This window comes from Barbus barbus (assembly GCF_936440315.1).
Source record: "Barbus barbus genome assembly, chromosome: 41".
Classification (NCBI taxonomy): Eukaryota; Metazoa; Chordata; class Actinopteri; order Cypriniformes; family Cyprinidae; genus Barbus; species Barbus barbus.
This window is the reverse complement of record NC_136719.1, coordinates 19,105,369-19,129,537: the sequence shown is the minus strand read 5'-3', so window position 1 is coordinate 19,129,537 and position 24,169 is coordinate 19,105,369. Positions and strand designations below refer to the sequence as shown.

Here is a 24,169-nt window from a genome sequence, read left to right as displayed (position 1 = left end):
TCATTTTATATTATTTAGTGCATCATTCTGCTTTGTAAAGCCTAGAAATCATGATAATGTGCTTATATTTCATTATATTTTCATCAATAGTTTTTAACAGTATGAAATAAAACATTTGTGGATTTAGTTTTGTTCCAATGTAAAGTTGCATTGTAAAAAATGCTTAACTTGCTAATTTTTCTTAACAGGTTTATATGTTTAAAAAATTGGCAAATTTACACATCAAAGGCGGCACAGAAGAGCTTCTTAGGTCTTAAGCATCTTTAAACACACTGTTTAATGCTTCTCAGAGATTCATGCATTTCCAACACATTCAACCCATTTTAAACTGTATACCCTTATACTAGAGGCCAAGGTGTGTCAAAGCAGGCGTCGCATACTTGTTTTATGTGGCATTATATCTTAAATTTTGAGCAGGCACAGAGCAGCCTTAACTCTGTGCTCCAAATGTCTGTATAAAAATATGCTTAATTTTAACACAGTAAATATTTTCCAAACTAGTATTCATACACAGCAAAAATGTATATTTGAAAACCCTTTTTGCAGCGCAAGGTTTAGTTCAGGGGCATTTATTGTGAAAGTTGGTGCAGCAGGCGGCCATCACGCTGGTGTCGCTATTTTCATCTGCCTCACCAGCTAAAGACTCACTCATCACGTCTATAATCGCAACACAAGATTGTCGTTTTGGTTTCCCAGCCTCGATTCCTTACTGATGAGGGACTTTCGGCCCGACTGACGCAGGGAGATGGGGGTACTCAATATTTCAGACCAGGTGAGGGATATTAAAACCCGACGAGTGGCGAAAATCAAGCAGTTTGTTGTTCGCTCTCTGCGCTTGCATGCAGAGCCTGGTATGTTAGCTAGCTCCCTGACGATGGATTATGGCATTTTCCCTATAGTTCTCGCATCAAAACTTGCGTTTTTGTTATGCATTTATCTGTAAACGTCACGTTTTTACTGCAAAATTAGAGTAGGGCTACCCAAGAGGCCATAAAAATGAAAAATAAACCTTTTATCACGCCCAGACGTTAGCCTGCCTGCTAGCCTAATGAGCTGGGTGTCAGCCAGCCGCACAGGAAAACATCTATTGTGTGTTTATGTTTTTAAAACGCACAGGTTTATTCATCTATTTAATAAATACTCTGGCTTTTGTTAAGTAATCCCTTTTTATATATCAATACTGTATGCAAATTTATTATATCTACGTAGATACAATTGCAGGTTGTGTTGTTTTGTTGCAGCTTTCTTATGATACTCGGTGATTTATGATATTTGATTATAATCATACAGTTATACACCTCACGACTGACCTTTAATATTATACACTGTAATCAGAAGTTGCTCAAACAAAATGTCTGAATTTGTTGTCATGTTTCATAGCATTATCATAACATCCACCCTTTTTTTCCACCTCCAGTCGCCTCTGGTCCAGGCCATATTTAACCGAAATGTGGATGAGGTGAAGTTATTTTTGCACAAGAAAGATGAAGTCAATGCACTGGTATGTTCCGAATGGCGCATTTTAGTGTGAGCATGAATTATGTGTCTCATCTGCATATGTGATGTAATAACTGTGGACAGATTGTCTGGGTGACTGTACATATGGGCAGTGTGGGCCCTTAATTAAAAACGCCAGTGTGGACAGGAAATAAAAAATCTGTTAACTTTTTTTTTTTTCTACTTTCTCGTGTCAGGACCAAGATCGCCGCACACCTCTTCATGCTGCTGCCTGGCTGGGGGACTTTCAAATAATGGAGCTTCTCATCAGCGCTGGTATGACCTTAAACAGCAGTGCTGCCACCATATGCAGTAATGTTTTCTTTCAGATCTGGTATCAAAAGCTGATTGGATAAAATAGTCAAATTTATGGCGTCACACCCATTCGCATAAGTTCAGTCTATATCAGGGTTTTCCAAATGGGAGTTTGAGAATTAATGAAAAGCTTATAATTAACAAAATCAAATGTAACATTAAAATAAAGAAATAGACAGCACAATTATTCAAAACAAAACTGAAATAGTGGTCTTATCAAATTGCAATTATGAAATCAAAGGTTCAATTTCATGAAACAAGTTACAAAGTCGGATTTATGTCATGCAAACGACATTGCTCATTTACACGCATGCAGCTTACAATACTGCTCTGTTAAGAGTAAATCCTGCTTCACGCAAACTCCATTTCTACGCTAATGTGTTTATGCTTTATTTTTGTCTGGATGTCTTGTCAGTAGCAAAAGGAAACATTTTCATATTCAATGAGTCAGTTCAAGTTGCAGTATATGACCAAATAATCAAAATACTTTTTCACTGATTTGTGCAGCCCAATTTAAAATAAATTCAATCAAAACACTTACTGAAAAATATTTGACATTTTTATTTGTTTACTTGCATGCCATGTGACTATTAACTGATATTTGAGAACCGCGAACATGCTAATGTGTCAATTATATTATTGAAATATTTACTTTTGTATTTGTTTATTTGTTGATTGATTTATTATTATTATTTTTAGGCAAAACTGCAGCACTGGTCTATGTCACTACACAGCGCCTGCTAAACAAAGCGGTTGATTTTCAGCCCGAGGCACTTTAACATCTCATCTAACGAACCAAATCCAATTCTGTTTTTGTACTTTTCTTGGTTGAATTTTGGCTCAACCAAGAGCATGAATTTGTGACCTGTTTGGAAACAATCATTATTTTGATAAATTGCTGACCCTAATGGAACAGAAATGACACGCTTCACCTTTTAATTTGCTAAGTGTTTTAATAAAAAGTTGTCCGTAATGGTTTTATTGTTTATTAACTAATGTGTGTGTATATATATATATATATATATATAAGCATTTTGGTATGAGAGGCTCTGCTACATGACATGCCTAACAACGCCCTTTAGCCACAAATCAATTCACAATGTGAAATGGCTTTTTTTACTTCATTGCTTAAGTATTAGTCATTTATTAACTTCATTCTTTAAATCTGTTTTTCTTCCTTATTTTGGTTCACCTAACTGCATAGGTGCGAATGTGAATGCAAAGGACCATGTGTGGCTAACGCCATTGCACAGAGCAGCTGCTTCCAGAAACGAGGTAAGCAGCCTGTGTGATTTATAAGCCTGAGTGGAGGCTCAATCTGAGTAACAGCTTACTCATGCCATTGTTTAGCATTTTTAGTAATTTAATATGATTCGTGCATTTTGTTTTTTACCCAGAGGGCTGTGGGGCTGCTGCTAAGGAAGGGAGCTGACGTTACCGTGCGGGATAAGTTCTGGCAGACACCACTGCACATTGCAGCGGCCAACCGAGCCACACGTTGCTTTGAGGCCCTGCTGCCCCATGTGACCAGCCTGAATATGGCCGACCGCACGGGCAGAGCGCCCTTGCATCACGCTGCTCAGAGTGGATACCAGGAGGTAGGGTGGAATTACTCATCTAATGCACTCGGGTGAATTAAACGACAGGGTGGGCCACTTCAGCCCTCAACATCTTTGTTTTAGCTCTCCACAAGATTGTGAAAGTGCAAATTGCCATTAGAGCGAGTACAGTTACTTCCGTTTTGATGTAACATTTTATATAACCTTTGCTGCATTTAGTCTTCGCTGCACATATTGTGCAGTCACAGTAATTTAAATATTTTATAATATTTGTATTTTTAATATATTGAATATTTAAGAAAATCACAAATTTTGTGCACAGTATTTTTAATGCTATAATATTTCTATATTTTAATATTTAATTAAATATTTGAGAAAATACATTTTGTGCACAATCACAATAATGTTTTACAATATTTGTGTTTTTATTATTGAATATTAAACTTTTTAAATATAATTGTCAAGATTTACAGAGCCTTCAAGGATTGAATATGAATAATTTGTGTAAATTATATTAACACTGTAGATCAAATAGTTATCCATATTTTTTTGTGATGTCAGGTTGATATTGCTTTAAGTGCTTTAATGCAGCACAAAAAAATTATATTACAATAATAAAAGCAATTAACTTGGTACTTAAATACCAGTCCTTTTAACTTCCTTAGTGCCAGTTTGATTTTACATCTCTGCCTGTATAGGTTAAAACTGTGACTTTGCTTTTTTGTCACGTTATCATGGATGCCTCTAATGCACAGATGGCTTTAGTAAACCGATATAATGTGACTTTGTGATTTGCTGCCAACTAGATGGTTAAATTGCTGCTGAACAAGGGAGCCAATCTGAGTGCCAGTGACAAGAAGGACAGGCAGCCCATTCATTGGGCAGCTTACCTTGGTAAGTATATACTTCTATCTTTCTGAAGTGTTCTAGGTGTTTTCTGTAGCTAAATAGCAATTGATTGGTTTCATCATCTTTAGCTACTTAGCTACTTGGTGATTCCTGGAAGTAGTAGTAATACTTCCCTATTTGTTTCTTCCAGGACATCTGGAGGTGGTTAAGCTGTTGGTTTCTCAGGGCTCGGATAAGAGCTGTAAGGACAAGCGAGGATACACCCCTCTCCATGCTGCTGCTGCCAGTGGCCATGTCGATGTGGTCAAGTACCTGTTACGCAATGGAGCCGAGGTCAGCGCCAGGGCTTGACATGAAGCTTTTTCACTTTTCTCCTATTTCTTGATTTATTTTTTTGTCCAAAGATTAAGTGTCTAGTTCCTAAATCATTTTAACAATTCATTTTTGATAGATTAAAGATATTAGCAATATGGGATAAGGCATCAGAAATATGAAGTCAACCGTATTCAAACATGATGCATTTGGACAACATGACCTTTTCTAACCGAGATAAATGTTCCCCAGCGGCTGTTCATCACTAGGCCATGGGTCAAAAATGATTGCAATGTAAAGTGTTTTTACAGATGAATCATTTAAAAAAAAAAAAAAAAAAAATTTTAGGCCAAAAGTGAATCGGATGTCCCTGGATTTGGTCTACTTAAGTGATTATAATTTGTTTCTGGAACCCACCTCATGGGAATATTTTAATGTTGTCAATATAATTTAAATATAAAAATATTTTTTGGCAGGTATTTGAACGACTTGTCAATAAGTTATTGACATGTCATAGCTATGACCCATGATTTTGTACTTGCGAGATGGTGGCAAAAATCTGTAGTGCAGAATGAGTCATCAATATTTTTGGTCCATTTTCCTGGAAAAGAAATATGGTTGATCCTTGGTTTACAGGATATTTTATTCCATGCTGTCTGTTTCTCAGATTGATGAGCCTAATGCCTTTGGAAACACTGCTCTCCATGTGGCCTGCTACACGGGACAGGAGGCTGTAGCCAATGAGCTGGTCAACCGTGGGGCCAACGTCAACCAACCCAACCACCGTGGCTACACGCCCCTGCACCTGGCTGCCGTGTCCACTAATGGGGCTCTCTGCCTGGAGCTGTTGGTCAACAACGGTGCTGATGTCAACATGCAGGTCTGGATAGGGAATCGGGAGTGGTTTATTAAGACATTGCTCTGATTGGATGATCTAAATGTATTTGACTTGAATTTTTGCATGCTTTAAATAAAGATGTTTCTTTATTTTTTCTTTTCCACAGAGTAAAGAAGGGAAAAGCCCTTTGCACATGGCAGCCATTCATGGACGTTTCACTCGCTCTCAGATCCTCATTCAAAATGGTTAGTTACTTTCCTTTTTCACTCAATTTCCTATTCCTTTTGTAGTATTTAACCCCCACTTGTTGTCTCCTCAGGTGGGGAGATAGATTGTGTGGACAGATATGGCAATACTCCTCTTCATGTTGCTGCTAAGTATGGCCACGAGCTGCTTATCAGCACCTTAATGACAAATGGTGCTGACACAGCCAGGTACAAACATGTTTGTTGAGTGAGACTTTGTTTAGGTCTTTTTGTTTTTTGTAGTGAGTGGAGTAAAGTCACCTTTTACAATATAACAATTTCATAATGTCTTTGTCATACAATCTTAAGCAAATTCTGTGGCTTATGATCATGAATTACATTTATGCAAAATGGTATGTGGAGCTGAATCAGTGTTATTTTAATATATAAATTATAAATGAAAAAAACAACTTCATCTTGATTTTAATTTAAGTAATATTTTTATTTTTTCTTTATAAAGATTAGTACTCTTTAGAGAGTAGTTTAATTAATTCAGTTAGTTGCCAAGACTACATTTCATTTTTATAAGTTTCAGTTTTTCATTTAATATTTATATTTTAGGTTTATTGCAATTGCAAAATTGTACATTTTTTCATATGATTTAGTTTTAGCTAACAACATCGACACTGGGCTAAAGTGTGTCACTGGCTCAATAAATAGCAAGAAAGAGCAAAAAATAGTCATGTAATGTTGCAAGTCATTGCAAAATGTTGAAGATTGCATCACTGCAAAAATAAAAATTCTGAATATTACACTTTTCCTTGCTTGTTCATGAAAATGTGACAACAGTTCAGTTATTAGCAGACACCCTCACATATAATTAGGTGTATTTGTTTCACGTGCATCTCATTTCTCCTTGTATTTCTGACAATTTATTTGAAAATGGCACAGTCTACCCCTCTTCCTTGTAAACCTTGTAAGATTCTAATCTCCTCTCTGTTTGCATGTTATCTGCTTGTGGCTTGTGTAATGAAATAATTTGCTTATTTGTCCTCTTTGTACAGACAAGGAATTCATGGGATGTTTCCTCTACACTTAGCTGTGCTCTATGGGTCCTCTGACTGTTGTCGTAAGCTACTTTCCTCAGGTACGCACAATTTCTTCATATACAGTGACCAATTACAGCAAGGGCCAAATAAAAATGGTTTTGTCCTTGTCCCTTAGGGAAGTGCTGTGATTGTAATAATATGGTACTAAATAGTTGTCATATTTATGTGCATGTTACTTCAAAAAATGTCAAATCCCATGCTACTTCATTAGTAATAGACTGAAGGCTTAAAGCAGTCTATTAACTGCTTTTCTCATGACCAATTTGCTGCCAACCAAAGTGACAATGTACTCCTCCAACTAACATTGCATTGACTTTTGCAGGTCAGCTCTACAGCATTGTGTTGTCAATGAGTAAAGAACATGTGCTCTCGGCCGGATTTGACATCAACACCCCAGACAACTTTGGGAGGACCTGTCTACACGCTGCTGCCTCTGGAGGGTGAGACTGCAGCTCTACTTAGAATGGGCTATTTAAAAAGCCACTGGCCCACTTTATATCAGGTGTCCCATATAACAGCATTTTATGTGCACAAATGCCAACCAAGGTCGTTTTTGCTCATTCTGACTCAACAGCCAGCATCTGAATGTAATTGAAAAAGTTATTTAAAATGTTTAAGCATATCCTTTATTCTCTTCATTCAGGAATGTTGAATGTCTCAACCTGCTCTTAAGCAGTGGAGCTGACATGAATAAGAAGGACAAGTTTGGAAGGTGCAAATCTTCTTTCTTTGATTAAAATAGGATGCTCACAATTTCTGTCATGATCATATCTGAAGTGTGCATGATGTAAATATTCCTTATCCCAACTAGTGATGCTCTGCAATAATTTTTTTATCACATTTAATAATCAACACTCAAATATTCAGTTTTTATATCAACTTTTTAATTATATAATTTTGTCCAATTTATTTTGGCTGATTGTTTTTGGTTTCAGTGCAGTTTCTACTTTTAAATATAGGATTTTGACATGAAGTATGCTGGACCTTTTTTTTTTTGTTTGTTTTTTTTAGATTTACCAGTATTTTGAGTGTTTAAATTTGTGTCCCTCCACCAGGACTCCTTTGCACTATGCGGCTGCTAACGGGAGGTATCAGTGTGTGGTGGTTCTGGTAGGAGCGGGGGCGGAGGTCAATGAGCGTGACCGCTCTGGCTGTACACCTCTACACTACTCGGCTGCATCGACTGCGTTCTGCAGGTGAAATGCACTCGCACACACCCACACATCATCTTGCATCTATTAAATATAATTGTGCATGGTGTACACAGCATTACTGATTTCTGGTGTCTTTCTCAGAACGGACCGACCCCATGCCAGCACCCATCAGAACCAAGAGGATGGGGAGAAGGAATCCTTCCTGTAAGTTTTCTTTGTTTGTAAATAAAGTTCTGTACCTAATCTTAGCAGCTTTTACTTGTTTTTTTTCCACTTGAATTATTTTAAATAATAATTATATTATATATGCTTTATATTATATGCAAAACTTTTGAATGTTAGTATGAAGAAAGTTGTTTTGAGTTTCAGTCTTTGAGTCCCATGTGTTTGGATACTTTCAGGTGTGTGGAGCATTTGTTGGATAATGGTGCTGATCCATCTCTGTGCAACACTAAAGGATACAGTGCTGTGCATTATGCTGCAGCTCACGGCAACAAACAAAACCTGGAGCTGGTGAGATTGACCTCTCACTCTAGCATCGTCCACTGTGATTTTTGACATTTTCTTACAGTAAAACACTTGATACATGCTTCATATTTTGGTCTTGATTCTGTAGCTTTTGGAGATGTGCTTCAACACGCTAGGAGACAAGGAGAGCAACGGGTCCATCAGCCCACTGCACTTGGCGGTATGTACAAAATGTCAAGACATAAAAATCAGCAGCAATATAGATTAGCAGATATTCTGTAATTCTGCAGAGAACTGCCCCCTGTTGGTCCACAAAATAGATATATAATGAGCTAATATTAAAGGAAATGACTCTTCCAATCTCCTTTTGCTGTCAGGTGGAGTCGGGTCACTGGGAATGTGTCACCGTGTTAATTGAGTCTGGAGCGTATGTGGATGCCTGTGACCCGGTGGGGCGCTCTGTGCTGTATGTGGCCTCTCAAAGAGGACATGCTCGCTGCGTAGAGCTGCTGCTCTGCCAATCAGCATCTTGCCTGCTCACAGAGCACCGCAGCAAATGGGGCCCTCTTCATGTTGCAGGTACAGAGAGCACGTATGTGTAAATTGGCTTGTGAATCTCATCTTTCTGTGGGAATTTGACAAGTTGCTGTGTGCTTTTTGTTGACAGCTGCCAACGGCCACTCAGAATGTCTGCGGATGCTGCTCTGTAGCGAGGGGGGAGCCGACCTTGTTAATGTTACAGATGCAGAGGGACAGTATGTATGAGCTGTTGGCTCTATTACTTTTTCTTTTTAATGCTTTTTATAATTTTGCTCATGTTCACAGCATTCATTTTAAGTAAACAAGGTAACACATGACAGGTAATGCATCTTTCATAATCTGATTGAATCTAAGGATTTACAATACACTGTGTGCCGAATTGTTAGGCAAGTTTATTCTGGTCATATATTTTTCCAATTCCGAACCACATCAATCTTAATAACTACTATTGACTTTGTATTTAATCATTTATAAGTGATATATAATTGTCCATGAAGACTGGAAGTCAACAACTCCTTATATTCAGGTTCCGAATTATTAGGCAGGTTTTCTTTTACAGATAAAATGAGCCAAAAAAAGAGATTTAACTCAGACTAAAAGTCAAAAATTATTGAATGCCCATGAGAAGGATGGAATGCTAATGCAATTATAGAATTTGCAAAGCTAGGGCATGACCATTGGGCAGCAAAATGCTCATTGGGTCAGCAGAGTGGAGAAGAAAAGATACGTTAACTTCAAAAGAATTAAGAATTAGGTGAGAAACTATCTGGAACCATTTAGTCTCCAACGCCACCATTTTCCAGAACGGCAACCTTCCTGGAGTCTCCAGAAGTGCAATGTGTCAGGATCTCAGGGACTTTGCTTGGGTAAAAAATCCCCAAAGATTACCCTCACTTCATAAGAATTACATGCTGAAGTGTTGTGAAATACATTAAGACTGATTTTTCATAGGCTTTATGAACCGATAAGTTTTGAGTGACTCTTGAGGAACCAGTATCACATCCTCTTGTACCATTGTTTGAAGAATTTATCTTCCAGAATCTGCCAGTATGTTTTAGGTGCTCATTTTTAGTCCATCTCCTATCCTAAAAAGTCTCCTAAACTAAAACGAGCTCCTAAAACTTACTGCCAGATTCTGGAAAATGAATTCTTCAAACAGTGGTACAAGAGGATGTGATGCTGGTTCCTCAAGAGTTGACAATTATATATCACTTATAAATTATTAAATACAAAGTCAATAGTAGTTATTAAGATTGAAGTGGTTTGGAATTGGTAAAATGTTCTTGGAAAAATAATATGACCAGAATATCAACTTGCCTAATAATTCGGCACACGGTGTAATTTCACCCTAAAAAATGCTGGGTATTAGACAGAATACAGGCTGGGTTATTTTGACCCAGCGATTGGGTAGAAAAATAACCCAGAAACTTAATTACAGAAAAACTACCTAGCACCTAGGCAAAAACAATATAAAAAATAACCCAATAAAATGACCCAACAGGCTAAAAAAAAACAATAATAACCCAGCATTTTTGGCCCGGTTTCATAGATAGGGTTTAGCCTAAGACAGGATTAGGCCATAGTTTAATTAGGACATTTAAATAATTTTTATAAACTTGCCTTAGAAAAAAGCATTTCTGGTGTGCATTTTAAGACAAAACAAAAGCACTGACATTTTTAAGATCAGTCAGTTGAAACGGCTCAGATTTACATCTTAGTCTAGGACTAGGCTTAAGTCTTGTCTGTGAAACTGGGGGTTAGAGTGTTGGAATAAATTTATAGAAAGTATAGTATTTTTTTATGTAGTACTTATTTATAATAATTGTATTTACATTTTTATAATTGTATTTATACTTGCATCGATTTATGTTAATATAGTTATCATATAAAAATAACTAAATAGTTAAGTTATAAATATTTTAAGTCCATGGTCTTCATGTGAAATGAAGTCTTGAGCTTGCTACTGAACCATACTGCAGTAAAATATAAATTATTATTGTATGAAAGTATACTAATACTATTCCTAATAGTAATAACAATTACGATCTGTGACAAGACTGTAATAAGCAGTTTGTCTGGGTTCCAAAAAACTTGAAATAAAGAGAGATATTTTAGCATTTAATAAATATTTTAGGTAAGTACTGTTCATGTCACAACCTATGCAGTGTTATTTCTTTTTACAGAAATACTTTTCTATATTTCAGAGATGTAAACAAAAGACGATTTGGTAATCTCAGTTATTGGTATGACAATTAAGTGTCAAAATATGTAATTCACATAACAGTTCAAACACAGTCATTTTCAAATAAATAAAAACAAAATAAGTCATGCATAGCACTTCCATTTTGGATAAGAGATCCTCATAAAAATTGTAATTGTGTTATTAAAATGTTCCCAAACAATGGTGAAAAATAGTCATAACTGTATTCATTTTCATTTTCAGCTCACAGTTGTTGATATCAATGTCACTGTTTCGCTCTCTCTTGATAGAGCTCCACTAATGCTGGCAGTGCTGGGGGGACACACTGACTGTGTGCATCTGCTGCTGGAGAGAGGAGCTTGCCCTGATATGAGAGACAGGAGAGGAAGAACAGCCTTACACAGAGGGGTGAGATTCTGAAATCAATAAAGCTTTTGCTATTGTCCTCATAATGGGAGGTTTCTAACCAGGTCTGTCTTTGTAGGCGGTGATGGGTCGGGAGGATTGTATAACCGCCCTGCTGTCCCACAGTGTCTCAGTCCTCAGCAGAGATTTTCAGGGGCGAACCGCAGTCCATCTGGCTGCCTCTTGCGGCCATGCTGACATTCTCTCCAATCTTCTTTCTGCTGCTGACCACTCCCATCCCCACGACCCAATCACAGACCGCCACGGCTACACACCCGCACACTGGGCAGCCTATCACGGTAAGAGCTCAGACCTTTTGAGCCTCAGTGGCTCGTTCGCATTGCTAAAACTGTCATAAGTTAAATAGGTGACTTGCGCTATTTGTGAAACAGGTCATGAAGACTGTTTGGATGTTTTACTTGAATTTAAACCATGTAGTATCCAGGAGGGAAACCCCTTCACCCCACTGCACTGTGCTCTGTGAGTATTGATTTTTTTAATTTATTTTTTCAGTTTCAAAGGTGATGTAAATCTTATTTTTTTTTTTTGAAATAATTCCTGGGAAAACAGAAACTGAACTGAAAATGTATTTTGTTCATCATCTTTGCCGTTTGTACCCAGATTACTTCAAATTTAAATCAGTAATATAATGGTGTAAAAAAAAAATGCTCACTAATTTTAAACCAGTTCCACCCCAGTGTACACAACCATTCAAAAGTGTGGGGACAGTAAGATTAAAAAAAAAAAACCACACAGGTAATACTTGTATATGGTAAGGACACATTAAAATTGACAGACTTTTACAAAAGAAATATATATATTTTATGCAATTGAACTTCCTATTTATCAAAAGAATCCTGAAAAATCTCAGTTTCTACAAAAATATTATGCATTACAACTGTTTTCAACATTGATAATAATAAATGTTTCTTGAGCGCTAAATCAGCGTATGAGCATTAGCTTTTTAAAATATATTAAGAGAAAACTAAATTGCAATAATATTTCACAATGTTAGTTTTTTTTTTTTTAAATCAAATAAATGCATCCTTAGTGAGCATAAGAGACTTTTTTTCAAAAGTCATTGTAAAATCTTACCAACCCCATACTTTTTAATGATAGTGTACTTGGATTCTTGTTCAAATTAATTTTTTACAGCCACCGAAATTAGCCATTGAATGTTTTCTGCGGAGTAAACCCATATATTAAGTTTTTGATATGCAAAGATTATTGAAATAAAACTATATTGAATATATAATGTATGGTATGTTTCCTAATCGCTATGCTGCATGTTCTTGTCATCCCATTGCAGCATTAATGGCCATAGTGGTTCTGCAGAGCTGCTGTTGGAATCCAGTGTTTGTAATTCGCTGGTAAACATCAGGGATGCCAAAGGAAGGTTGGTGCAAGTATTTATTAAAAAACAATTATATATGTATATTAGGGCTGTCAAAAAAATATGAATTTCGAATATTCGTCAAATTTAAAACAAAAATCCACATTTGAATGCAAAAAAACCCGCTGCATTCGAATTTTAGATGTGCGTCAGGCAGCCTCATATGTGGCACACAAGATGCGGTGACGATGTAGGTGTCATTGCATTTTAATGCTTTTTTTTAGCCTATCCAGTTGAACCCACTGGATGCGGCGCTGCTCATTCAAAATATTGCAGAAAAAGAGAACGTCAATGCTGAGATGTTGTTTACCTCAAAACTGAAACCAAGCCGTTCACACAGAATGCATATCACATTTTCTATATAGGGACATCTATCACTGTTGCACTTGTGTCTCGCACAAGAGAGTGGCATGTTTAGAAAGACATGTAAAAATTAATGTAAGTTTAACTTTTAAAAAACATGTCTCGAGACTTTATGGTGGTTTTTCTGCAACCCACTGCATCTCATGTTTTTAAATGAAAAAAGGAGGCTGTTCTTTGTGATTGGTTTTCGGTCCTTAGTATTAAACTATGCATTCTTGCATGATGCTTATTGTTTCTAATTATTTAAGCAACGTAATGAATTATATATGGTTTATAAACATTGTTTTAAACATTATGCACTTTTTTTCTAAGATAGTCCTGTTTTTGTTATTGCTATGAAGAAATGTGCATTAATACGGTAATATTTTGCTCGACGCGCCCTCTTGTGGCCTCAGGAGAGAAGCCAAAAGCTGGTTTCCCCTAACAGAAATTATGCCTTTTTATATTCGAATATAGATCATATTTTATTACAAAATTCGAATTTAGTTTTTCAGCCAATTTGACAGCCCTAATGTATATTTATTGTAAAGTAGTTAGAAATTCAAAACCAGTACAGGAGTTATCAACTATCTAAATGACTATGTGCTTACGTCTTGTACTCAGGACCCCACTTCACGCGGCCGCATTTGCCGAGGACGTGGCTGGGCTGCAGCTGGTTCTGCGGCACGGAGCTGACATCAATGCCGTGGACCACTCAGGGCGTTCTGCACTGATGGTGGCCGCCGACAATGGCCAAAGCGGTGCTGTGGGTAAGAGTTATACCATGTGTGATAAGTAATCCAAAACCCTCAGACATTACAAGTCTCATGTCTCCATAGAGAGTTTAGTAATTTCTGATTTTTTGTTATTGTCGTATGCAGCCCTGCTGCTGCACAGAGCCAAAGCCGACCTGTCCCTCCTGGATGTGAATAAGAACACTGCCCTGCACCTGGCCTGCAGCAAGGTAACAAACTGCCCTCTATTTAAACTTAGCACAAATTTTCTCTTGATCACATTTCTTAAATGTTGTGCATATTGCTAACTGTGTTTGTTTGAAGGCTCATGAAATGTGTGCCATGCTGATCTTGAAGGAGATCCACAACCCTATCCTTATAAATGCAACCAACAGTATGCTTCAGATGTGAGTTTCTTTGCTTGTTGTATTTGCAAACTAGGACAATTATTCATAGCTCTGTAGCAATGTCATAGCATTGCTCTCTTTTTTGAGTATCCTGACTAGCAGTGTTAATTTCGTTGACACAATTTTAGTCATAATTGTCATCAACGACATTTGTTTCACCGACAACGAGACTATGACGAACGAAAACTCTTTTTTTTTTTGAATGACAAAAACTATGACAAATCTATTGACATTTGTCAACAAATAAAAAAGAGACAAAAATGTTAGGGAGGGACGATTTGGGAAGAGATTCATTCAGAACATACTATAGTTCTGTAGTGCATAGTTAGGAGGTTAGATGCATACATATGAACCGGTTGGACATAAGCTATAATACACTTGCTGCACGTCTCATAAAACGTTAAAAAATGTCAATATGTGGGAGTAAACGAAGAGAAGGCATATGGATAAATCTGACGACGCAAGAGAGAACTCGATTCGGTCCGGTTTTCTGAGCGCAGACACTGAAGCATACACACACACAGAGAAAGCGCGTCTCACAGCGCGAGAGTACACTCTCGCGTCGCATGAACAGAGAATTACACACAAAATTATGTGATGAATTGTCCGTTTTGACAAGTATTCATGTAAACACAGTTGATTACGTCTTAAGTGAACGTAAACAGTAGAGAGAACGTGTATCAGTACATTGCATCCATTGCAGCTGTGCATTCGGTTTTAATGGGATATTAGTCTAATTAAGTTGCTATTGTCTGTGGCATTGATGTTAATCAAGCAACAAAAGAAAGACAGAAAATCACTCACTGTTCTTGACTGAAAAACTTTAGTAGCCCTAAAGATTAATTTAAATTTATTTATAGAAATAAATATCTCTGCTTGAAAGAATGAAGAATATGGTAAACAAGTTTCTATAAAGAATGCATAATTATCCTATATAACCATTGGTATTTCATAAAAAAAAAAGACCATGTTCTTGTTCTTTGAGAAGTGGTTTTATTTCATTTTAACATAAAGACATGTTGTGTGTCACCGCAGTAAAATCGTTGTCTATCGTGGTAAAACCTTAATATCAAACCTATATAATGAGTTTGGACATTTTTGAGAAATGCTTAATAAATGCACTGTAACTAAACCCATTAGATATTTAGTTGACTAAAACTAGACTAAAACTAAAAATAATAAATTGTATTTGTAATGCGCCTTTCTTAAACTCAAAGCGCTACAACATGTACAAACCAAAACTACATAATATCAAAATAAAATCACAGTAAATAATCACAAATTAAAACCTTTACTAAAAAGATGCGTCTTAAGTTTCTTAAAACAATCCAAGGAAGCAGCATTCCTAATGAACGCAGGTAATGTGTTCCATAGCTTAGGCCCGTTATAAGAGAAAGCCCCCCCCCCCCATGGTTTTTAATTTACAATGAGGCTGGTACAAGGAGAGACAACCAGCAGAGCGAAGAGAGTGAGGAGTAGAAAGAGTGACCAAATCACAGTAATCTGGAGCCAACCCATGCACAGCTTTTATAGGTTAAAATCAATATGTGATTGAACCGTGAGCCAATGAAGTTGCTGGAGCACTGGGGCAATGTGATGGCATGCAGATGTATAAGTCAAAACTCGCGCAGCTGATGACTAAAATATGACTAAAAATAAATGGTCTTTTAGTCAAAAGACTATGACTAAAACTAAATCAAAATTTGCTGTCAAAAATAACACTGCTGACTAGCTTTAAACATTTGCTTGATTTGTCTTTGTGGCACAGTACCTACACACTTTTACTTGAAACTCAATCAGAATAAACTGGACAAACATTTTAAAATCATTCTCAACTTAATTTTCTTAATATTTCAGGCCCCTCCACATTGCCGCCAGGAATGGTTTGGCCACTGTGGTTCAGGCCTTGCTGAATCGTGGAGCCACAGTGCTGGCAGTGGATGAGGAAGGTAAGACAGGCCTTGCTGCGGTTTTTCCAAATGAATTTGCAATACAATACAGACAAATTCATGTTGTTAATTTTTGGAAAAGTTTGCGTGAGCTGCTGACGGAAACATGAACTGGTGCAAAGACTAATATTAGGGGTAAAAAGTATATTGTGCAATTGTTTCCATGGAATAATTATTAGAAATCCTATATTAATACTGATCAAGTTAGCATACTAGTAATTTACTGTTCTGAACATGACATCTGTTAATTATCCCCATTTTAGTTGGGCCTGATTAGTCTAATTATGCGTTATATACAGTGGTGTGAAAGTGTTGGCCCCCTTCCTGATTTTTTTTTATTTTATTGCATGTTTGTCACACTTTAATGTTTCAGATCATCAAACAAATTTAAATATTAATCAAAGATAACACAAGTAAACACAACATGCAGTTTTTAAATGAAGGGTTTTTTTTATGAAGGGAAAACTAAATCTCTAGCCACACCAAGGCCTGATTTCTGCCACACCTGTTCGCAATCAAGAAATCACTTAAATAGGACCTGCCTGACAAAGTGAAGTAGACCAAAAGATCCTCAAAAGCTACACATCATGTTGAGATCCAAAGAAATTCAGGAACAAATGAGAAAGTAATTTAGATCTATCAGTCTGGAAAAGGTTATAAAGCCCTTTCTAAAGCTTTGGGACTCCAGCGAACCACAGTGAGAGCCATTATCCACAAATGGCGAAAACACGGAACAGTGGTGAACCTTCCCAGGAGTGGCCGGCCGACCAAAATTACCCCAAGAGCGCAGCGACGACTCACCCAAGAGGTCACAAAAGACCCCACAACAACATCTAAAGAACTGCAGGCCTCACTTGCCTCAGTTAAGGTCAGTGTTCATGACTCCACCATAAGAAAGAGACTGGGCAAAAATGGCCTGCATGGCAGAGTTCCAAGACGAAAACCGCTGCTGAGCAAAAAGAACATAAAGGCTCGTCTCAGTTTTGCCAGAAAACATCTTGATTATCCCCAAGACTTTTGGGAAAACTCTGTGGACTGACGAGACAAAAGTTGAACTTTTTGGAAGGTGTGTGTCCCATTACATCTGGCGTAAAAGTAACACAGCATTTCAGAAAAAGAACATCATACCAACAGTAAAATGTGGTGCTGGTAGTGTGATGGTCTGGGGCTGTTTTGCTGCTTCAGTACCTGGAAGACTTGCTGTGATAAAAGGAACCATGAATTCAGCTGTCTACCAAAAAATCCTGAATGCTCATGCTCAAACCCTCCAATGTGGCTGAATTATAACAATTCTGCCAAGATGAGTGGGCCAAAATTCCTCCACAGCGCTGTAACACTCATTGCAAGTTATCACAAACGCTTGATTGCAGTTGCTGCTGCTAAGGGTGGCCCAACCAGTTATTAGGTTTAGGGGGGCAAGCACTTTTTCACACAGGGCCATGTGGGTTTGGATTTAGTTTTCCCTTCATAATAAAAAACTGCATGTTGTGTTTACTTGTGTTATCTTTGATTAATATTTAAATTTGTTTGATCTGAAACATTGAAGTGTGACAAACATGCAAACAAATCAGGAAGAGGGCCAACACTTTTTCACACACCACACACACACACAGACGTATTGTTTGCAATTGAATACTGGTTGAATATTGTCATTAATTTCTCACCCTCATGTCTTTTCAAACCCGTAAGACCTTCGTTCATCTTCGAAACACAAATTAAGATATTTTTGATTAAATCCGAGAGCTTCCGGACCCTCCATAGATAGCAAAGGTCCTACCACGGTCAAGGCACAGAAACGTAGTAAGGACATCATTAAAATGGTCCATGTGACATCAGTGGTTCAACCTTAAAGCAGGTGCAATGAATGAATGAATGATGCATTTATATAGTCCTCAGCTATATCATAACTAGTTACCTAGCTGGGGACTACTTTCAGGCGCTACGTCATATCATTGTGCCTGCTAGCCATATCGGCCTAGAAAATCGCTTGTTAATGGTCTAATCCGATTCAATGATCTATGCTAAGCTAAGATAAAAGTGCTACCGCCAGACCTGGAGATCGGCTGAATGGATTCAAAAACGGTAAAACTCAACTGTTTAACTCTAGGGGAGTTGTAAAATGAGCCTATTTAAAAAAAAAAAAAAAAAAAAAAGTGGAGTGTTCCTTTAATTTTACAAAGCTACGAGAACACTCTTTGTGCACAAAGAAAACAAAAATAACACTCGTACCATGTGCTCTCATTAATGGAGGCAGACTGTCCCAGAAGAGAAGAAATTGTTGAATAAAGTAATTATCTTTGTTTTCTTTGAGCACAAAAGGGGCATGAGTGTGAGCAATTAATGACAGAAGTTTCATTTTTGGGTGCATTATCCGTTTAATAAACTTTCAGTAAATCATGGAACTGCTATATTTGCATGAGTTTTTCTTTGACTAAGATTCCTCTTTTTTTTTTTTTGGGTCACGTCACAGGTCATACGCCAGCCCTGGCTTGCGCATCCAATAAAGCTGTTGCCGACTGCCTAGCTCTCATTCTGTCAACCATGAAGCCTTCCTCCTCCATGCCCTCCTCATCCTCACCATCGTCTCCCAGCCTCAACCTGCTCAAGCACTGTGGCATCACCGCCGCCTGTCCCCCCCTGCCCAATGGAGGCCTTCGCCATGGTTACGGAAAAGATCGCCATGGTGCTACTATTGGCTTGGATGGCTACTTGACCGAGTAAGGCGTTCTTACTCGCTAAAAAAAAAAAAGCGTGGTCGCTTGGTTTGGTCCTCTCTACACACCTAGATAAACCTATATGCAATTACAGCCACACATCCCTCCTGTGCCAGTATCAAAGCTTTTCTTCACATTTCAGTAGAGAGTGAACACGAGAGGACGAATTTAGCTATTTATTTCTATTTATTTTCCCCCGCTTTCCTTTTCCTCCCACCCCCTGACTCCCATTTTAGATGCTGTCCATTCAGTACGAGTCTAAAATCTGAATCTAAGCCATCTATTCGAACCAGTATCCATCACTGGCGAGTCAGTCCTTTATTTCTTCTCTATTTGCGGTCGATTCGACTCTGTTCATGTTAGAATTATGCAGCTGTGTGTCTCCATGGTAACAGTGATAATGGATCGGTTTCCATATCATGCCTCCTATTTGCGTGACGCTGTGGCCTTGCATAGGAATTTACAGCCTGCCCTGAGGAACAATTTAAACGGGTTACACTAGATTTGCATGAATTTGCGGGACCATGTATTTGATAGTGGTCTTGTGAGTGTTTGTGTGCGTGCGTGCACGTGTATGTGTGACAGCCACTTTTGCGCAACAGTCCAAGTTTTTCATCCCATACTTGATTACGTTTCAAGGTTATGTGATGTGCAATCTGATTTAGCACAGATCAGGAAAAACAAACAACCTAACAGAATCATATTAACAGAAGGGAAACCATACTACCTTAAGCCAAAAGACCAATGGCCTCCTGAGAGAGGGGTCTGATATAAATAATGCTTGTTTACTTGTTAGAGAGAAAAGGGATAGTGTTTGGATGGGTTTTGAGGTTGAAAATTCATATTTGGTTTACAATGAAGGTATTGGGTAGTCCAGATCACTGTTTGTAGGTGGGCAGAAGAAAGAGGAGTTAAGTGTCATGATTTTGGCCGTTTAAACATCATTTTGAAGATGCTCATCAAGTATAGAAAGCACAAACGTTGTTACAGATGCAAACGTCATACACAGTACTTTCTCCTTGGGACCTTTGGTTTTATTTGTTTTTCTTTTTGGGCCTCATAAAATTTCTTCAATTAGATCTATTGCTTTGTTATAATATTTAGTGTGGAGTTGCTTTCACCGTGCCTACTGAATTTAGTTTTGTCTGCCTAGGGGCCAGTCAGTTAAACACACCATATGCGCTCCCTTAAAGTCGTCGAAATGGTGCTTCGACCAGTGAAACATGAGTATTTCTCTCAAATCCGTTATGAATCGATCACCTGAATAGACGTGTGATTCATATCTCAGAACCCATTTGGGTTGTTTTAGACTTTGGGGAGTGTATATGTCAAGTGCTTACGCTGACTTTACCTTTTTTACATTTTTTTTATGGTGTTGAGGAGCAGTCATGGGTATGACCAAAGTCGAGCGCTTTCTAATTACAATTTTAATAGAAACCTAATAGATATCCAAAAAGGCATTATCTTTTCAATTGAAGTACCAAAATAACATTCACCCCTGCTCTTTTTAAAATGCTTCCTTATTGCCAAAGGTAGATTAATTAATTGAAGTTAAGATTGTGCTTCCATTAGGTTTTTTGCACCTAAACACAAAATAAGAACATTGTGAATGAGTGTTTGAAACATCCCTTTTTTTGTTTGTGCACCACAAACAGGCAATATATGCTCAGTCAGTAATGAGACAATCAGTTGAAAGGGCTTTTAATTTTGCCATAGATTTCTTTTTTTCCTAAAGCAAAAGCTTCAACATTTTTTTTTTCTTCCAATTAGGAATAGCTATACAAATCTATATCTCTTTATTCAAGAATTCATGCATACTTTCAGGCGTGAAATGTGGACTGGTTCTCAATTATACCAATACTATTGCTTTCATTACAGTATATCAGGTTTTTAGTGATTTAGAGTAGCTTTGAAGTATTGTAACATTAACTGATATTTTATGGGTGAATGAAGGTGTGTAGACAAACGAAATGGTAACGTTAGATGTTTAAAGGCTGTGTGGAGAGCATATTTATACTGATTCACGAAATGACCTCTTTGTCATTGTAATGACAGGTTTTGGCTGCTTAAACAAGTTTCTCCACTCCACGCAGACCTGATATAAAGCACTTGCTTGTTCAGTAACAAAAAAGGATGAAAAAAAAACGCTTTTGCATCTGTCACAAGCTTTATATGGGCAAATGTCTGACCTCTACTTGCAAGAGTACAAAAGTGCATGTGTGCAAATCAGATTAGTCAAGTTATATCGCAGTGTTTTGGCTGGGAAATATTTCTAAGTGGGCTACATAACTAAGAGGAAGTCCCTTGTGGGAGTTTAATTCAAGCTTATTTACCTGTACTTAAGCTTGACTTTATCACGTACAATAACTTTTGCTGTGGTTTGGAGGAGGGCATCAGTACAAGTGTAGACTGCACAGGGTACGATAATGAAGTGCAAGTTGATGAGCTTGAAGTTATTTGCACTGCCAGTTAAACTGCTTGTAGTTGTACAAAAAAAAAAAATGATAAATTTAGTCTAGCTAGTCATACCACATGTAGTTGAGTTTGAAAATCAAGTGCCCGTAGAGCCTGTGATTAGTAATACATTTAATTTTGGTGCAAGAAAAATTGCTGCTTTCGATTGTATCTTGGAGCAAATTTTTTTAGAGGTGATCTTCGTCTATTTATTAGCAAAAATAATTCTTATCCAGTCAAAGCAAACTAAAACTTACTTGTTTTAATTCCTCAAATTTCTAATTGTCTTATTGGCATTGCACTAAAATCGTTGAATTGTTTTGTCGAATGTATGCCATGATGGTAGCAGCTTGCTTCGATGTTGGTGAAAAACTTGTATGCAGTAGTTAGCTATTTAAATAATTAGCTTGACAACAGGAACTTTGGAAGTGAACCTTTTCGGAACTTTTAATAGACTGAGTTGGTGCATTAAATGTTCTGTGTACGAACAATAAGGGAACTGGTCACAAAGTGGCAAGACTTTTTTTGTAGGGTAGAATACTGATAAGATCCTCCCTAAATCATTTAGTGCCATAATTTTTTTTTCCTTTCTCATTTTGATACGTTTGAAAAAATGTGAATGAATGATTCCTTGGGTTCAGTTTTTGAGTGTGTGTCAAGACCATTACCAAAAAAGAAAACAAACGAAGTCCAAGCTAACATAAGCTACTGTGCCCATTTATATTTTTTGGAGATCCACATAGTGTGTTGTTGTAAAATGCCAGTACATTCACAATCAGACTGTCTAAAAATGCCAGTATATTCGTAACTAAGCTATACTGATGGGCTGGTTAGCCCTTGGTGGAGATCACCTCCATCTGAAAGCTTTCATGGCTAAGCCATAACTTAGCATTTGCCCTTATAAATTGAGTAGCCAGGTTTGAGTCATTCAGTCAACGGCTCCATCAAAAATGATGTTTTATAAATGTTCCATTGTAATCGATAGTTCCCACAAACCATTGATAATTTGAGGTTTATTTCGAAGCAATGGAATTACGAAACGCCTTAATTTCATTATTAACCGAAGGGCAAATTTGACATTTACCAAAATGACACATTTACATAGCTTTTCTTTTTTTTATTCTGGATCAGCAAATTGTGAGCTTGTTTTTTGTTTTTAACGCAGCTTTGCTATGAAGGGCCAGCTTTCATTGCCTGTTGACCAAGCTATAATGGTTGCAATTACATGCAGGCAGTTGGAAACTAGAGTCGTCTAATAATTGTAACCATTTTGTTGGAAAGCAGATTAATTGTAGCAAACTCAGTGTCCTTATTGTATGTCCATCCTCGCATTTTTTTTGTATCTATCATTTTTTTTATCTCGCAAAGGTATTAATGGCTGATAGAATGTCTGATTTACCTCAGTGGACCTCAGCGTCCCTACTACTTGAAGACACATCCATTTAAGGCAATACTCAAAACACCTGTTTCATTTAACCTATGTCTATCTCCCAACTTTTTGCCTTAAGAGGAAACGGTATAGTTCAGTAGTCGCAGCACTTGAGAGATTTTGTCGTTAACCTGGAATCTCGTTTCGGTGAGATTCGTAAGAAGCACACTGTTCTATAGGTTGTTTTGCTGAAAGATGTACCATAATGGCTTTTGGCCTCAAAATAATCATTTTCATGGAATTTATTAGGAGTTTTTGCACTCGAACATATTTAAGAAAAAAAATAACTTTTTTAATACATTTGTTTAAAATATTTAGCTGTAAAATTTATTTGGAACAGCTAATGTTTGATCAACTTTACTCATTAAGCAAAAATCTGATAATGTTGGGTTTAGGTTCTCCTTAATTAAACGTCTAAAGTACTGATTTATAAAAACAGTAAAAAATCAGTATGGGAACACGGGTAGTGAATGGTAAAATATTTGGGAATACATCCAAGAAAAAAAATATGTATTATCCAATGCTAAATTATTTTATACAAGACAGAGTAGATACATTTTCTCCCCATTTTTCAGTGTCTTAGTTGAAACATTTAGGTAGTAAATATTTGTGTGGTGTTTTAAATGCAATTATTTCTAACAAGGTAAATAACAAGAGCACAAGATGATGTGCTGTACATAATTCCTCAAGAAGTGTGGTCGGAATTGCCTTGTCGGGGCAATCTTACCCCGTAAACTAGCTGTCCTTAAAATCTATCGTGCTATATATATATACTGGTACATGAAATTTGGTGGGCTTTTAGCTACGCATGCTCCGTGCAACTGGAATCCTAAAGTCACGTTCCGAGGCCTTGAAATGGAAAACATTGATGTTTTCAAGGGGTGCTCTTGAACTTGATGTCCTTCACCCTGGCTTAGTGTTACTTCATGTTTCTACTCAATAAGCGCTAATAGTTCAAATTGTAAATCTGCAAGCGAATGATGTAATAAAAAATAGCTGCTTTTTGTTGTTGTCGCCAGCAGCTTGTTTTCATAAGGCTAGATAGAAGACCACCGGAGCCTGACTGAATGGCTGATCTGACAGGGCACATGGGGATCCCTTTAAAAAAAATAAAAAAGCTATGCAGGGATACTTTCTTTTATCTCGCAGAGTTGCATAGTGCCACCAGAGATAGCCCAAGAGCTTCAATGACCGATCACGGACCTTCAGAAGTTCATCTGTAAATCTAACACTGACCTTACTTGCTTGTTGGCTTCGATTTGAGAAAATGACTGCTTTGCGTGGCATGCTGCTATTTCTTTGGAGTCTGTAAGCAT

At 37.3% G+C, this 24,169-nt stretch overlaps 1 protein-coding gene across 1 annotated transcript; it reads left to right on the top strand.

Moving 5' to 3' along the window:
- Positions 1-598: 598 nt before the first annotated feature.
- On the top strand, positions 599-23,126 carry ankrd52a (ankyrin repeat domain 52a). The gene is made up of 28 exons (XM_079402110.1): positions 599-772; positions 1,418-1,501; positions 1,695-1,773; positions 3,017-3,087; positions 3,210-3,410; positions 4,178-4,265; positions 4,411-4,553; positions 5,200-5,412; positions 5,537-5,615; positions 5,690-5,804; positions 6,620-6,702; positions 6,987-7,104; positions 7,308-7,376; positions 7,720-7,860; positions 7,960-8,022; positions 8,220-8,331; positions 8,435-8,506; positions 8,664-8,865; positions 8,954-9,041; positions 11,317-11,434; positions 11,511-11,730; positions 11,824-11,911; positions 12,741-12,827; positions 13,791-13,936; positions 14,048-14,130; positions 14,225-14,307; positions 16,165-16,256; positions 18,727-23,126. The coding sequence occupies exons 1-28, from the start codon at positions 746-748 to the stop codon at positions 18,975-18,977; spliced, it is 3,216 nt and encodes a 1,071-aa protein (XP_079258236.1). The 5' UTR covers positions 599-745; the 3' UTR covers positions 18,978-23,126.
- Positions 23,127-24,169: the final 1,043 nt, after the last annotated feature.

Excerpts from the sequence above, each read along its gene's own strand:
- ankrd52a (XM_079402110.1), top strand. The coding sequence starts at position 746 with ATGGGGGTACTCAATATTTCAGACCAG. Across the intron at positions 8,866-8,953 it reads GGGCCCTCTTCATGTTGCAG|CTGCCAACGGCCACTCAGAA; the intron begins GTACAGAGAGCA and ends TTTTGTTGACAG. Across the intron at positions 14,131-14,224 it reads TGCACCTGGCCTGCAGCAAG|GCTCATGAAATGTGTGCCAT; the intron begins GTAACAAACTGC and ends GTTTGTTTGAAG.